The sequence below is a fragment of the Canis lupus genome, chromosome X (genome assembly GCF_011100685.1).
Source record: "Canis lupus familiaris isolate Mischka breed German Shepherd chromosome X, alternate assembly UU_Cfam_GSD_1.0, whole genome shotgun sequence".
Classification (NCBI taxonomy): Eukaryota; Metazoa; Chordata; class Mammalia; order Carnivora; family Canidae; genus Canis; species Canis lupus.
The window spans coordinates 67885474-67903265 of record NC_049260.1 but is presented as its reverse complement, the minus strand read 5'-3'; the positions used below and the strand labels follow the sequence as shown (position 1 = coordinate 67903265).

At 37.5% G+C, this 17792-nt stretch overlaps 1 protein-coding gene across 1 annotated transcript in view; it reads right to left on the bottom strand.

Moving 5' to 3' along the window:
* Nucleotides 1-6783: 6783 nt before the first annotated feature.
* Nucleotides 6784-17792, bottom strand: part of DACH2 (dachshund family transcription factor 2) — a 165333-nt gene continuing 154324 nt past the window's right edge. Inside the window, exons 7-9 of the mRNA XM_038588811.1 lie at nucleotides 16611-16757; nucleotides 7840-7905; nucleotides 6784-6899 (exon numbers count right to left, since the gene is read on the bottom strand). Of these exons, the coding sequence (XP_038444739.1) occupies nucleotides 6784-6899; nucleotides 7840-7905; nucleotides 16611-16757 (329 nt within the window). The remainder of the gene's footprint in view (nucleotides 6900-7839; nucleotides 7906-16610; nucleotides 16758-17792) is intronic.

Here is a 17792-nt window from a genome sequence, read left to right as displayed (position 1 = left end):
ACTACTATCCCACTCTCTGCAAAGTTTTAAGGCAAAGGTGATTATTTAATTAGAGTTGGTTTTAGACTATTTTTGTTTAAAACTAGAAAATCTTTCTTCCACCTAGGTCCCAATGCATTGTTTTGCATAGGATAATATTACAGTCTAGTTAAACATCCTAGCTAGCTGACTATGAGAGTTTATAACAGGATGGATTGAAAGTGATAATATCAACATGAATTGACAATGAGGTTAATGGGTGAGGGGGTTAAGATTCCTATGTTTTAGAACCCACTATCAATAGCAAGCCAATCAACTTCTCCAAGGATATTTCCCTACTTAAGAAATGGGGGTTAATCATACCTTTCTTAACTATCATACAGGGATAATCCTGGTAGAGGATGTGTATTAAGAGTGGCACAAAGACAAAATCTTCTTTCTGATGGAATTGTTACTAATGAAATAACTAAAAATAAGCCTAGGCTTGCCACATGTTGTTAAATGGAGCAGAAAAACTTAGCCAAATATAAAAAAAAGTCTTCCATGGGTAGGGACACTGGATGGAATGGGAAGGGAATATCTTAAATTGATGTATTCTTTGAGTTCCTGGATGAAGCCATGCCTGAATATATTCTCAGAAGTTTCAGTTAAGTCACTCAGTAAGTTACATTTTTAAATTAAGCCCTCCCCCTCCTTAAAGTCCCAAAAAGAAAAGAATGGCACAGAGTTTACCAGGGTATACAAACACTAGATCTTGCCTTTCTTTTTCTCAATATTCCTGTTTTAGGATTATCCAATAAGCATATTGGCATAGAACCACAACACATTTATGTGACTGCAACATCATTCTGCTTTTTTTTTCATTTTATTCTACTACTTATTTTTAAAAAATGGTATGACAACAATAGCATGTTATTACAACCTTCTATGAAAATGCCGTGTGTTTTTATTTAAAACACAAATGTGAGGCAGCCCGGGTGGCTCAGCGGTTTAGCGCTGCCTTCAGCCCAGGGTGTGATTCTGGAGACCGGGGATCGAGTCCCACATCGGGCTCCCTGCGTGGAGCCTGTTTCTCCCTCTGCCTGTGTCTCTGCCTCTCTCTCTCTCTCCCTCTCTCTCTCTCTCTCTCATGAATAAATAAATAAAATATTTTAAAAAATAAGACACAAATGTGAAACAGGAATTTTGGGTCAGAGAAAGGCTTTCCTTTTGCATTTTCCTCAAGCTTATCTGGGTTTGGGGAGGGATAGAGAGAAATTTCAACTTAAAAATATATTGTCTAAGTACAGAGAATGGAACATAAAGTAACTGGTTAAGCAGTTACAGAGTTAGGCTAAACAATCCTTCCTAGATAATAGTCAGAAAAATATTTGATTGATGAATTATTTCTATAGACTTCCAAAATGCTGAGTAGCAGAGCAACCTATTTTGGCTTGCAAGTCTCACTGTCTTGCTATCACTACGACTCCAAATCCATATATTGTGTAGGTGAGATATAACTGGAATTGTAAGTCTTAGATTTGTAGATGGGATTTTATGTTAGCATCATGTGGCAGCCTTTCAGTCATTGCAAATATTCTTTTAACAATGTAGTGGTAGGTGGTGCAAGCCACCCCTTGACAACCAAGCCGTAAATTCTCAAATAATATAAGCTGTTTACATCCTCCTTAGAAAGAACTAAAAACATAATGTGTGCTACAATCTGACAGGTATTTCACAGATAAAGGTATGATGTGGTCTGGGAGGTACCATCAATCAAGATAAAAATCCTGTGAAGGATGAAGAAAATGAGAGAAATACTTCCTGGGGGAGAAAATAAAATGACTTGAGCCACCTAATGAATCTTACAGGAAAAATAATACTGCTGCTTTAGAGAAAGATGCTAAAATCTACTCTGTGGGGTGTGTACTACCTAGTCTTTTTTCACTCTATGATGGCAGTTGCACTAAAGTTTCTCTGAGTAGTAAAAGGCTCCTGCACTTAAGAGGAGAGAAGACCCACTTCCCACAATCTAATCTCTGACATGCTAATACACTTTACAAAAGAACATTTCCACTTTACAAGGGAATATTAAAGTGCCTACGTATACCTTTCAACATAGTATAAGACATAAAAGGGGAGGACAATTAATGACTGATGAGGATAGAGTCGGAAGTTGTGGAGTCCCAAGAGAAAGATGTAGAGCGCAATCTGGTGGAAATGAGTAGAAAAGCCTATAGAGAAATTCTATCTGATCTCCTTTTAGTTTTTCTTGTCAAGCCATATACACGGCTGGTAATCATATGCAATTTAGTTTTTCCAGTCTCTTTACTTGCTCCTAACATCACTTTCATTGCTATCCTACCAGATTCTGCAATGACAACCTTAGTCCATGGGTAAGTGTTTCCAATAAATATTGGCACGCCATCTGAAGCTCATAGGAGGGATGTTATCCTGGGTTACCAAGTGAGCTGCAAAGATGGACTATAAGGAAGTTTCAAAAATCAAGGAAGGGTAGACATTGCTCAAATTGATTTGGAGAGAGTAGATGAGAATATACATATTCAAATATATTTCATAGTATAAATATATATTAGATTTTCTATATTACAGACATGTATGTTAAATCATGTTGTAATATATAATAATTGTGGGGTTTTTTTAGCATAGAAGTATTAAACTGTGTCTGTTGCTTTTAGAGCCAAATGGCACTTTAGTCACCTTGCTTTTAATTCATCAGTGGCTCAAGCAGACTAGTGGCGAGTTTCCAAGGTGGCCTTGTTCCAGGATCCCACCATGCTCTGTCACTGGCTGGGAACAGCCTACAGGAAGCATGGCCCAGCATGTCCACCACGGTGGATCCAAAGATCCTCTAGCTTAAGGCTGTCAATCAGCTTTTTCTCTACTAATCGAAAGTTCTCTTGAAGGGAGATCTAACCAACTCACCTCCAAGGCCACCACTATAGTCATTTTCTTCTAGAAATTACCTGGCCATCCCATTGACCTGGAGTCTATGGCATCTTTGTGTTTTTGTTACATATCTGTAGAAATTCTTCATATGTTTGGTGCAATAGTTCTTGGTTGAATATGCTGCAACCATTCCCTACTACTCTTTGCTTTCTTTTAACTCTGACTCTGTGTTTCACCATATAGAAGGCTTTTCTGTTTAAAAAAATTATATAGTAAAATCTGTTAATTTTTCAAAAAAAAATTCTTCAGTGGCATCTTCACCAAGTGCTGCATTGATGAGATCATGCTTTTTGTATTTTAGAATGATTAGTCCATATTCTCTGAATAAGCTTTCAAATTTTTTTTAGCAAAAATGGGTCAGCAGGGAAACATTTAATAGGTTTATCTTTTGCACCAAATTTTGGTTTACATTTAGCATGCAGATGAGATTTAATATCTACTTCTGTTGTGTTAGTAGCAAAAGGAAGGAAAATTATTTGATTCCACCATATTTATGGAAAAATACCTTCCAGTGGTGAATCATTTTGTGTCATGGTCAAACACGTAGGCAAGACAAAAACAAAAACAAACAAAACTCCCCCACAAATGTAAAAATTGGTCATACAGATGGACATTACCCTTGCAAAAGCAGTTCCTAGTTTGTTTGCTTTTTAAGTTTTGTTTTGTTTTGTTTTCCCCGAACAAATACAATGTCAGGAACAGGAGCATTGTGTCACTTAGACCTTGCACTTTATGATGCTATCTCCCTTGAACTTTTTTTTTTATCTAGAAAGTCAGTTCATGAAGGCTGTTGTATGTTTTCTAGAACTTAAGAGCTTCATATCCTAGGTTCATTTTATCTGTTATTAGTAAGATGATGATGTCAATTCTCAAAAATTTAAGAAACATGCACTGTCAACTATACCAGTAGCCCTAAACAATGAAATATAGACATATAAAAGTTAACTCAGGTATAAACACGCAAAAGAATTCTCCCTGTGATCATAAAATGATGTTATTTTCTGTTCAGCAGTTAATGTTACTGCTGTTAATGCCGATTAATTAAAGGATGTTGCTATAACGTGCAAATAGGGAATCTGAGAAACTGAGAGGTCTCTACATGAAGTTAAGTCAATCTGGGCACAGGCAATCAAATATAATGAAATCACTTGTCAGTGCTAAGCTTGCAAAAACTGTGAAGTTTGACTAGGGAGTAAAAGGGTTATAATTAGATTTCCAATAGAATAATAACTAAATGGCAGAACATGGTAAAGAGAAAATATTACTTTGTTAGCTGATGGTACTGCCGTTCAGTTCAGTTTTAGTTTTTATCAGTGCACTTGTAGTTGTGCTAATTCAATTTGCTTTTATCAGCAAAAATGCACTACGCAAATGGTACTTGAAAGTCATTTGCAAGAACCATTGATCTGAAGGTGCACTTAATGACACCCAGTATGTTTATTTTACGTGAAACAGAGATTGGTTGATAAGATGGCTAATGTGCTGTCTTGCAGGCCCTCAACTGAGTTCTGTGAATCTGGGTGGGAGAATGTTAGTGTATATGCTTCACCGAATCCTTCACCTCCAGCAATAGTGGACAGAGCCATCAGAGTATGTATTCATTGTTTGATCACTTTAAAATATTCAGAGGGAGCTGCTATAATAGCCTTCTAAGATAAGGGATACAGAAGGTGATTTATGCATACCTTGTCTATCAAACAACATTCAAAGCATAAAGGACATGAAATAACTAAGCTAAAGAGGTTTAGAATATATATAAGAATCTTAGTACAGGGCAGCCTGGGTGGCTCAGCGATTTAGCACTGCCTTCGGCCTAGGGCCTGATCCTGGAGACCCAAGATCGAGTCCTGTGTCAGGCTCCCTGCATGGGGCCTGCTTCTCCCTCTGCCTGTGTCTCTGCCTCTCTTTCTCTCTCTGTGTGTCTCTCATGAATAAATAAATATAATCTTAAAAAATTAAAAAAAAGAATCTTAGTGCAAAGAATCTTTGTACTAAAGTCCAAGTGAAAAAAAAATAATAAAAAAAATAAAGTCCAAGTGATAATTATCATAAAACTGTATGTGACTTTATTACTTTTAAAGCTGGCCAAGCAACATCCTTCCTAGTCCTCTTTGAACTCTCTTAAGGAGATATCCCATTGGAACTAATTTAATTTCAAAAGAGAGAGCACTGGGAGATTGATAGATTTCTCTCCAGCAGAGCTATTGACAACAGAAAAAGAAGAATTCACTGGTGCTGGAATTGTTTGCTATGAAAAGATGAGTTTTGGAAATGGCATTAGATTGGCATGCATGAATTCATCCTCATAAACAATGCTAGCAAATGATTATTTTTTCCCAAATAAAAAATGGGTAATTGAGGGAAATGAAAAGATGAAATCAGTATCAAAAAAATGTCCTGAAAGATAAAAATTATAATACACAAGAGCAAATCCATTAGGAAGAATGAAAAAATATTGGCTAATGTTTCATTTTATGTTTTCTGGCATTATACATTTTCTGAAGTTCGTATATGCATATAAAAGTATTTTATCAATTCCGAGCCTATTAAATAATAAGTAATATTATTGGGACTTTTCAGGTAGTTACTTGAACTGATTGATTTTGTGACCTATACTCAAGATAGTTCTGATAATATTTTCAGGCACCTATTTCACTGTCTAATAAATCTTTTTTTCTTTTTTGCTCAAAAAATAAACTTACTTTAGATATTAAACTATGATTTTACTGTCATATTAACACAAATAATTCACTCTAGTTTTCCATAAACTGATGATGGGAACTTTATTATTTGTAGTGCTTTAATACTATGCTATGAGAGATGAGAATGTGTACTTTTCCATTTTCATTACATTTATCAAGATTATTTAACATAAACTAAAATGCAGACATTCAACAAGTAATCATTAATATGCCATACTTTTACCATATATTGACACTATTAATGACATATATTAGACATATATTAGACAATTTGATTTATAATTTCAAAAAATAATAAAAGTTGATTTCCTTGCTTTAAAATAAATCCCATTAATCCTTTTAAAGGTGTACTATTCTCTCATGTTTAGCCAGCAAGAATAGAACTTACTAAAAGTATGCTCAATGAAAATAAATATTAAATGTTCCCTACCCCTAGCCACAAATTAATATTCAAAAGCCATTCTTTACAGACTTGTTTAAAATAAGAAAATTTAAATCAAATGGAAGGCTTTTAATTTATATCATCTAACTAACTTCCCATGAATAAGGTATGTGTTTTTTGTTGCATGGAAATGAAATAACTTTAGAACAGTAAAAAAAAAAAAAAAAAAAAGCTTGTATTTATTTCAGAGTTGGGAAAGATGTTACTGCTGCAAATTAAAGGAATAATATACATTAAACAAACAGCAATGAATTGAAATATAGGATTAAAGGATAAGAAATATATAAACCACTGATGGTATGTTTGCTTTAACATCCTCAGTTCCAAAGCTGACCTTACATCCTATCAAAGGAGAGGCACAATCGAGCTCAATATTCCATGAAAGACTGGGATTATATTTGTGTGCCACAAATTAAGAAGGCATTAAACACTTCAGGCTTAGGGTTCTACCTTGGCCTGATATGTGGTAGCAAACTCAACTAGTGGTAGCCCACAACTAGTGGGGCTTTCCTCATAAATTTAACTGTGGTGTGAATTAATTGGATAAATACAGCGTCTCATCCATATTGGTTTTGGTCACATAGACACACCTTTTAAATTGAGGGAAGAAAGCAGGCAAGCAAAAGAAGAATAAGAAATAGCAAAATCTTCACTGAATGAAATAAACGTACATGATTTTCACACGTAGCAAAATTAATGCATTAATTAGGTCTACTCAACTTCAGCAGAGACAGGTATTAACAGAAGATCCATGAGCTCTGACATTCTTTGTTCTGTAAAAATGATGGGCAAATCTACATGAAACAGGGTTTCTAAATATTCTAAAGCTGCCACATAAATGGAGACCCTCAAATGAACACGAATGGATCTTTTTTTCACATCCAGTTCTGTTGCCTTCATGTAGATCCAGACATCACATAACGAAAAGGCATTGATTAGTTAATCCTCTATCAACAACATATCCATGGTTGTTGTCTTGCTTTCTGAAGTTAGGAAATCACTTTTTCATGGAGATGTCTTTTCTTTTTTATTAGCGTGAGACATCTTTTCATATTAAACATGAAAACAAAAGTAATCTGCATACAGAGGGCTAGAAAACTGCATTAGAATCAGACTAGAAAAACTCCAGTGGTTAAATTCAATTTCTATTTTCAGGTTGTTTTGCACTCCAATGAAATTCTATACTGAATTTTTTCACCGATTTTCTTACTACTAAATATTTTTATATACTTTAAAGGATCTAGGCATTTATGGGAATCTTGAAAATCATGAATTAAAAGTCGTGGTTTTATTTCCATATTTAGATTGTTTCTAAAGTTATCTATATTTAGCACTGGAATTTAAAGGTTGATAAAAAGTGTTGCCTTGAACGCTTTAAACATAGTGATAGGTTATGATTATTTTACCTGTGAGTTTTACAAACAGTAGTGAGATTTCTTTGAAGTATATTTTTGTACACCTCATAAAGGTAAATTATATTCACAGCTAAGCATTTTTAGAATATGCCTAAAACATAAATATACATACTTGTAACAGCTAAACATATAAGAAATTTGCCCACATTGTATATGTAAAATTATTAGTCCATATATATGTATGTATATATATTTTTTATATGTATATATGTATCACTGAAGATTTCTGCCTCTGACATAAAGTAAGAAGAATTAAACTTATTTATTTTATTCATACAAAGAATACCAATATAGGAGCACATACCCACCCCATATCACACAGTTATAGAGAGAAGTATGCTGTTTACTGTACCTTGCACAGCAGTACTATCATGAGGAGTCCCATTGTTTTCTATTTCAACATCTGGATTTCCAGTATCTGAAAGAAGGGACATTCAAGATTAAGGTACAATTCTGTTTTTTCTGATTCTATTTAAAGTGAAACCAGTAATTTGGTCCTATCAATAACACAAGACTCTGGATGGCATTTTTGGTTTTGTTTTTGTATGTCTGTTTTTAATGGTAAGAGGGAGAATTATAAACTATGGCTGAATTCTACAATTTCACATATATTTTCAAGTATATAGTAAATACTTCTTTATTTCATTCTCTAGAGATAATTCTCAGGAAAATAATCTATCCATAAAAATTACTTCATACTATCAGGTAACACGACCTGACTATAGAATAAGAAAAAAGACTGATGCAATTACATAAATGGAAGTTCCCTATTCTTATGGTATATTTTTAATTGTAAAATATGATAGATGATGAGAATATCTCTATGCTAAGCATACTGAACATCAGAACACAGTTGTGGTTTGTGGTCTTTATGTAGTACTGGCTATAAAGGCAGAGAGAGATACATGAACTGTTTCTGAAAAAAAATGAGAAAAAGAAATAAGAAGTTAGGTTTTTATTTTCAATTTTAAATAAGAGATGTGATTATCTAAAAGCTATCCATATCCATGAAGCACAGCTTTATATGAGCATTTCTATATATACACATTTGCTTGGGCACCCTTGGGTAATGTGGCAACAGATGCCAATATATCATCCAATGCCATCAAAGATTAATATGAGAATAAAATGATTTGAATACAAGATACCCACCATGCTGTAGAAACAGCTGTTTTTCCTCTATAATAGAAAAGCTAGACCTGGATGGGTGAATTTTAAATATGTAAAAAAATTCAAGCCACCTCAGAATGACAAGGGCCTCGAATGATAATAATGAGTGCACAGAACATATGTCCCATGCTACTCAAGTAATGTTATTTTTAAAACCTTTGATAAGCAAGGATGCTGGCTCCCACTGAGATGTCCCATTTTGTAAGATATTAATGTATAATTACTCCTTCTTTTCTGTGTTTCAATGAGGCATGGTTAAGATGAGGTAATAATGTAACACTATTTCTATTGATTGTGAACACAATGATCCAAGACAGTCACAGTGAAAAGGAAATTGAACTTTTGGAAAGAAAGAATATGATTCACATTTATAAAAAAAATCCCTTACTCATTCTTAGTATAGGACACTGAAGCACCCTTTTAGTCTTATGTGTGTGTCATGCATGTATATGGGGTATGTGTGCATGTTTGTGTAAAATTCTTCAGTTTATATTTGCTACACACACATAGCAGTTAATATACATATGTATATTTAACATGTCAGTTAAAAACACAAGCTGTTAGTGTGCAATGAAAGAAGAACCTGAATATTCTATGAGATGAGATGATGTTGTGGAGTTTCATAATTGACAGTGTAATCAGAAAAATATTGGAATTAAGAAAATTCATGACAGAAGCATTTCTTCTAACAGAATCTCCAGGAATGTACTTAAATTTTTTAAAAAATATTTTATTTATTTATTCATGAGAGACACAGAGAGAAAGAGGCAGAGACACAGGCAGAGGAAGAAGCAGGCTCCATGCAGGAAGCCCAATATGGGACTTGATCCTGGAACTCCGGGATCATGCCCTAAGCCAAAGGCAGATGCTCAACTGCTGAGCCACCCAGACGTCCCTAGGAATGTACTTAGAACATTTTTTTTCATCCAGGCCCTCCTTAAACCCCCAACACTGATACAATCTACATTAAATAAATCAGCATCCTATAACTTATTTAAAAAGAGTAGACCAATTATCAGCATATTTTAAAATGAGTGGACATAAAATACTTACATTTTAAAAACAAGAAGGTTATCAGCATTACTGTTTCTATTGCAAAAGTCAGCAGGGTTTCATGTTATTCCTAGGATATTTGTATCTCCCAGAATAGGGATTATTTTGACACATTTAATTCATAACCTAAAGAGCCTGGCCTCAAATTGATTTTTAAATTATTGTTGAACAAAGCCTCTTCCTTCCTTCTTTCCTTCCTTCCTTCTTTTCCTTCTTTCCTCCCTTCCTCCCTGCCTTCCTCTTTCCCTTTCTTCCTTTTCTCCTTCCTTTTCACCCTCCCTTCCTTCTTTTTTTTTCTAGGTTTTCCTTCCTTCCCTCCTTTCCCTCTCTCTTTCTTTCTTCTTTCTGTCTTTCTTTCTCTCTTCCTCTCTCTTTTTAAATCAGGTTGTTTTTGGGATCCCTGGGTAGGGCAGCGGTTTGGCGCCTGCCTTTGGCCCAGGGCGCGATCCTGGAGACCGGGGATCGAATCCCACGTCGGGCTCCCGGTGCATGGAGCCTGCTTCTCCCTCTGCCTGTGTCTCTGCCTCTCTCTCTCTCTCTCTCTGTGTGACTATCATAAATAAATAAAAATTAAAAATATATATATATATTATAAAAAAATAAATCAGGTTGGTTTTTTTTTTCTTTCTGTACCTTGAGAGTTAAAGTCAAATCAAATACTACCTTTCAAGAGGGGCAAGATAGAGGAAGAGTAGGGTCTCCAAATCACCTGTCCCCACCAAACTACATAGATAACCTTCAAATCATCCTGAAAATCTACGAATTCGGACTGAGATTTTAAAAAAGAACAGCTGGAATGCTACAGTGACAAGAGTTCGCGCTTCTATCAAGGTAGGACGACGGGGCGGGGCGGGGGTAAGAAATAAAGAAACAAAAGGCATCCAAGGGGGAGGAGCCCCGCGAGGAGCCGGGCTAAGGCTGGGGCGAGTGACCCCAGGACAGGAGAGCCCCGTCCCGGAGAAGCAGGAGCTGCACCGACCTTCCCGGGTGAAAGGCACCCGCAGGGAGTTAGAGCAGGACCCCAGGAGGGCGGGGATGCCCTCGGGCTCCCTGGGACACTAGCAGACACCTGCGGTCCCAGGAGAGTGCGCCGAGCTCCCTAAAGGGATGCAGCGCGCACGGCAGGACTCGGAGGGGCTCGGGCGGCGGCTCCGCGGTGGGGTCTGCGAGGCCGGGAGCGAATCCAACAGCGCAGACCAGGAGCACATGGCGCCGGGACACAGCCCAGGATCTGGCCTCCCCCCTGGACAGGCAGAGGCCAGGAGGGCCCAGGACAGCAAGGACGCTCCTGCCACCAGGCGACCCCAAGCTGAGCAGATCAGCGGCCCCGCCCCGGAGCATCCAGGCCCCTTTGGACGGAGAGCTCCGCAGTTACTGCAGGGGCTGAAACCAGGTTTCCAGAGCTGCCGCCGCCACTGGGGTTGTTCCTCCAGGGGCCTCACGGGGTAAACAAACCCCACTGAGACCTGCACCAGGCAGGGGGCAGAGCAGCTCCCCGAAGTGCTAACACCTGAAAATCAGCACAACAGGCCCCTCCCCCAGAAGACCAGCTAGACGGACAAGTTCCAGGGGAAGTCAAGGGACTTAAAGTACACAGAAGCAGAAGATACTCCCCCGTGTGTTGTTGTTTTTTTTTTTTTCTGATTGCTTCCCCCCCCCTTTTTTTCATCTTTCTTTTTCTTTCTCTTTTTCTTCTCTTTTTTCCTGTTTTTCTTCCTTTTTTCTTTTTCTCTTTTATTTCCTTCTCTCTCTCTCTCTTTTTCTCCTTTTCCCAATACAACTTGTTTTTGGCCACTCTGCACTAAGCAAAATGACTAGAAGGAAAACCTCACCTCAAAAGAAAGAATCAGAAACAGTCCTCTCTCCCACAGAGTTACAAAATCTGGATTACAATTCAATGTCAGAAAGCCAATTCAGAAGCACTATTATACAGCTACTGGTGACTCTAGAAAAAACCATAAAGGACTCAAGAGACTTCATGACTGCAGAATTTAGATCCAATCAGCCAGAAATTAAAAATCAATTGAATGAGATGCAATCCAAACTAGAAGTCCCAATGACAAGGGATAACGAGGTGGAAGAAGGAGTGAGTGACATAGAAGACAAGTGGATGGCAAAGAGGGAAAATGAGAAAAAAAAGACAGACAATTAAAAGACCATGAAGACAGATAAAGGGAAATAAACGACAGCCTGAGGAAGAAAAACCTACGTTTAATTGAGGTTCCAGAGGGCACCGAAAGGGCCAGAGGGCCAGAATATGTATTTGAACAAACCCTAGCTGAAAACTTTCTTAATCTGGGAAGGGAAACAGGCATTCAGATCCAGGAAATAGAGAGATCCCCCCCTAAAATCAATAAAAACCGTTCAACACCTCGACAATTAATAGTGAAGCTTGCAAATTCCAAAGATAAAGAGAAGATCCTTAAAGCACCAAGAGACAAGAAAGCCCTGACTTTTATGGGGAGGAATATTAGGGTAACAGCAGACCACTCCACAGAGACCTGGAAGGCGAGAAAGGGCTGGCAGGATATATTCAGGGTCCTAAATGAGAAGAACATGCAACCAAGAATACTTTATCCAGCAAGGCCCTCATTCAAAATGGAAGGAGAGATAAAGAGCTTCCAAGACAGGCAGGAATTGAAAGAATATGTGACCTCCAAACCAGCTCTGCAAGAAATTTTAAGGGGAACTCTTAAAATTCCCCTTTAAGAAGAAGTTCAGTGGAACAATCCACAAAAACAAGGACTGAATAGATATCATGATGACACTAAACTCATATCTGTCAATAGTAACTCTGAACGTGAATGGGCTTAATGACCCCATCAAAAGGCGCAGGGTTTCAGACTGGATAAAAAAGCAGGACCCATCTATTTGCTGTCTACAAGAGACTAATTTTAGACAGAAGGACACCTACAGTCTGAAAATAAAGGGTTGGATAACAATTTACCATTCAAATGGTTCTCAAAAGAAAGCAGGGGTAGCCATCCTTCTATCAGATAAACTAAAATTTACCCCGAAGACTGTAGTGAGAGATGAAGAGGGACACTATCTCATACTTAAAGGATCTATCCAACAAGAGGACTTAACAATCCTCAATATATATGCCCCGAATGTGGGAGCTGCCAAATATTTAAACCAATTAATAACCAAAGTGAAGAAATACTTAGATAATAATACACTGATACTTGGTGACTTCAATCTAGCTCTTTCTACCCTCAATAGGTCTTCTAAGCACAACATCTCCAAAGAAACGAGAGCTTTAAGTGATACTCTGGACCAGAGGATTTCACAGATATCTACAGAACTTTACATCCAAACTTAACTGAATACACATTCTTCTCAAGTGCACATGGAACTTTCTCCAGAATAGACCACATATTGGGTCACAAATCGGGTCTGAACCGATACCAAAATATTGGGATTGTCCCCTGCATATTCTCAGACCATAATGCCTTGAAATTAGAACTAAATCACAACAAGAAGTTTGAAAGGATTTCAAACACGTTGAGGTTAAGGACCATCCTGCTAAAAGATGAAAGGTTCAACCAGGAAATTAAGGAAGAATTAAAAAGATTCATGGAAACTAATGAGAATGAAGATACAACCATTCAAAATCTTTGGGATGCAGCAAAAGCAGTCCTAAGGGGGAAATACATCGCAATACAAGCATCCATTCAAAAACTGGAAAGAACTCACATACAAAAGCTAACCTTACACAAAAAGGAGCTAGATAAAAAACAGCAGATGGACCCTACGCCCAGCAGAAGAAGAGAGTTAATTAAAATTCGAGCAGAACTCAATGAAATCGAGTCCAGAAGAACTGTGGAACAGATCGACAGAACCAGGAGTTGGTTTTATGAAAGAATTAATAAGATAGATAAACCATTAGCCAGTATTATTAAAAAGAAGAGAGAAGAGTCAAAATAATAAAATCATGAATGAGAAAGGAGAGATCACTACCAACACCAAGGAAATACAAACGATTTTAAAAACATATTATGAACAGCTATACGCCAATAAATTAGGCAACCTAAAGAAATGGACGCATTCCTGGAAAGCCACAAACTACCAAAACTGAACAGGAAGAAATAGAAAACTTGAACAGGCCATTAACCAGGGAGGAAATTGAAGCAGTCATCAAAAACCTCCCAAGACACAAGAGTCCAGGGCCAGATGGCTTCCCAGGGGAATTCTATCAAATGTTTAAAGAAGGAATCATACCTATTCTACTAAAGCTGTTTGGAAAGATAGAAAGAGATGGAGTACTTCCAAATTCGTTCTATGAGGCCAGCATCACCTTAATTCCAAAACCAGACAAAGACCCCACCAAAAAGGAGAATTACAGACCAATATCCCTGATGAACATGGATGCAAAAATTCTCAACAAGATACTAGCCGATAGGATCCAGAGCACATTAAGAAAATTTTCACCATGACCAAGAGGATTTATCCCCGGAACACAAGACTGGTTCAACATTCGTAAAACAATCAATGTGATTCATCATATCAGCAAGAGAAAAACCAAGAACCATATGATCCTCTCATTAGATGCAGAGAAAGCATTTGACAAAATACAGCATCCATTCCTGATCAAAACTCTTCAGAGTGTAGGGATAGAGGGAACTTTCCTCAACATCTTAAAAGCCATCTACGAAAAGCCCACAGCAAATATCATTCTCATTGGGGAAGCACTGGGAGCCTTTCCCCTAGGATCAGGAACAAGACAGGGATGTCCACTCTCACCACTGCTATTCAACATAGTATTGGAAGTCCTAGCCTCAGCAATCAGACAACAAAAAGACATTAAAGGCATTCAAATTGGCAAAGAAGAAATCAAACTCTCCCTCTTCGCTGATGACCTGATACTCTACATAGAAAACCCAAAAGCCTCCACCCCAAGATTGCTAGAACTCATACAGCCATTTGGTAGCGTGGCAGGATACAAAATCAATGCCCAGAAATCAATGGCATTTCTATACACTAACAATGAGACTGAAGAAAGAGAAATTAAGGAGTCAATCCTATTTACAATTGCAACCAAAAGCAGAAGATACCTAGGAATAAACCTAACCAAAGAGGTAAAGGATCTATAAAACTATAAACATCTATACAACTATAAAACGATCTATAAAACTATATAAAAACTATAGAACACTTCTGAAAGAAATTGAGGAAGACACAAAGAGATGGAAAAATATTCCATGCTCATGGATTGGCAGAATTAATATTGTGGAAATGTCAATGTTACCCAGGGCAATTTACACGTTTAATGCAATCCCTATCAAAATACCATGGACTTTCTTCAGAGAGTTAGAACTAATTATTTTAAGATTTGTGTGGAATCAGAAAGACCCCGAATAGCCAGGGGGAATTAAAAAAAGAAAACCATATCTGGGGGCATCACAATGCCAGATTTCAGGTTGTACTACAAAGATGTGGTCATCAAGACAGTGTGGTACTGGCACAAAAACAGACACATAGATCAGTGGAACAGAATAGAGAACCCAGAAGTGGACCCTGAACTTTATGGTCAACTGATATTTGATAAAGCAGTAAAGACTATCCATTGGAAGAAAGACAGTCTCTTCAATAAATGGTGCTGGGAAAATTGGACATCCACATGCAGAAGAATGAAACTAGACCACTCTCTTTCACCATACACAAAGATAAACTCCAAAGGGATGAAAGATCTAAATGTGAGACAAGATTCCATCCAAATCCTAGAGGAGAACACAGGCAACACCCTTTTTGAACTCGGCCACAATAACCTCTTGCAAGATACATCCACGAAGGCAAAAGAAACAAAAGCAAAAATCAACTATTGGGACTTCATCAAGATAAGAAGCTTTTGCACAGCAAAGGATACAGTCAACAAAACTCAAAGACAACCTACAGAATGGGAGAAGATATTTGCAAATGACCTATCAGATAAAGGGCTAGTTTCCAAGATCTATAAAGAACTTATTAAACTCAACACCAAAGAAACAAACAATCCAATCATGAAATGGGCAAAAGACCTGAAGAGAAATCTCACAGAGGAAGACATAGACATGGCCAACATGCACATGAGAAAATGCTCTGCATCACTTACCATCAGGGAAATACAAATCAAAACCACAATGAGGTACCACCTCACACCAGTGAGAATTGGGAAAATTAACAAGGCAGGAAACCACAAATGTTGGAGAGGATGTGGAGAAAAGGGAACCCTCTTGTACTGTTGGTGGGAATGTGAGCTGGTGCAGCCACTCTGGAAAACTGTGTGGAGGTTCCTCAAAGAGTTAAAAATAGACCTACCCTACGCCCCAGGAATTGCACTGTTGGGGATTTACCCAAAAGATTCAGATGCAATGAAACGCTGGGACACTTGCACCCCAATGTTTCTAGCAGCAATGTCCACAATAGCCAAACTGTGGAAGGAGCCTCGGTGTCCATCGAAAGATGAATGGGTCAAGAATATGTAGTTTATGTATACAATGGAATATTACTCAGCCATTAGAAATAGAAATGACAGATACCCACCATTTGTTTCAAGGTGGATGGAACTGGAGGGTATTATGCTGAGTGAAATGAGTCAATCGGAGAAGGACAAACATGATAAGTTCTCATTCATTGGGGAATATAAATAATAGTGAAAGCGAATATAAGGGAAGGGAGGAGAAATGTGTGGGAAATATCAGAAAGGGAGACAGAACATAAAGACTCCTAACTCTGGGAAACGAACTAGGACTGGTGGAAGGGGCAGAGGGCGGGAGGTGGGGGTGAGTGGGTGACGGGCACTGAGGGGGACACTTGACGGGATGAGCACTGGGTGTTTGTATGTTGGTAAATTGAACACCAATAAAAAATTAATTTATTAAAAAAAAACAAAACATACAAACAAAAAAAAACAAATACTACCTTTCAAGATTCTCAGGCCACTGTCACTAGTAGTGGCTTGCTTAAATGCTTGTTCCACTTGTTCCCGGCGCTTTGATTCATATTCCAAGGCTTCCTGCAGTTTTCTCTTGGCTTTTTTCTCCTTCTTCAGACGTTTTTGCATGGTAGCTGAAACGTGAAAAGGTAATTAGTTGGCAAAACTTTAGTCAATAAAATAATGTTGCCTATTTTGGTGGATTATAAACCATAAATAGATACTGAGAGAGACATAAATGCATATCATTAGTTTATTTTGGTTCCAGATCTCATTAGGTTCAACCAGAGTGTTAAATCATACAATTTACTTCTTTTTGCTTTCACCTTTCCAGTTCATACGCTTTATAATAAACATGCATTTGTATGGCAATGGTAGTCGTGGTAGAAAATTATTTTGTACCTTCACTAACTACATGCACTTAGTGATAGCATTAAATGTTTGATAATTTCTTAGATAGAATTATTGGGTTCCTTCAATATATTGGCTCATAGAAGGGTTTTAAGCCTACCAATCTTTACAGTCTTTCTGAATCATTCTTTTTAATTTTACTTTTTTAAAGATTTTATTTATTTATTTATGAGAAACACAGAGACAGAGACACAGGCAGAGGAAGAAGCAGGCTCCCCAGTGGGAGCTTGATGTGGGACTTGATCCCAGGACCCTGGGATCATGACCTGACCAAAGGCAGATGCTTAACCACTGAACCACCCAGGTCCCCCTGAATCAGTTTTTAAAAATTGAAGATATTTTTTATTGTGAAAGTAGAAAAACATTCAAGAAATATGCAAACTTTAAAATTTTGGCATTTAAAAAATGTTTAAAGTGTTCACATATAATTAAAATATATTTTAAACTAATTATGATGCTAATTTGTTTCACTTGTATTTATTTCACAGTTCAATGTCTTTCACATAAATAACCTACAGCTGGGCAGCCCCAGTTGCTCAGCAGTTTAGCACCACCTTCAGCCCAGGATGTGGTCCTGGAGACCCAGGATGGAGTTCCATATCAGGCTTCCTGCATGGAATGGAACCTGCTTCTCCCTCTGCCTGTGTCTCTGCCTCTCTCTCTCTCTCTCTCTCTCTCAAATAAATAAATAAAATCTAAATAAATAAATAAATAAGTAACCTTCAGCAACTTGAAAAGAATTAGACACCCATGTAAAT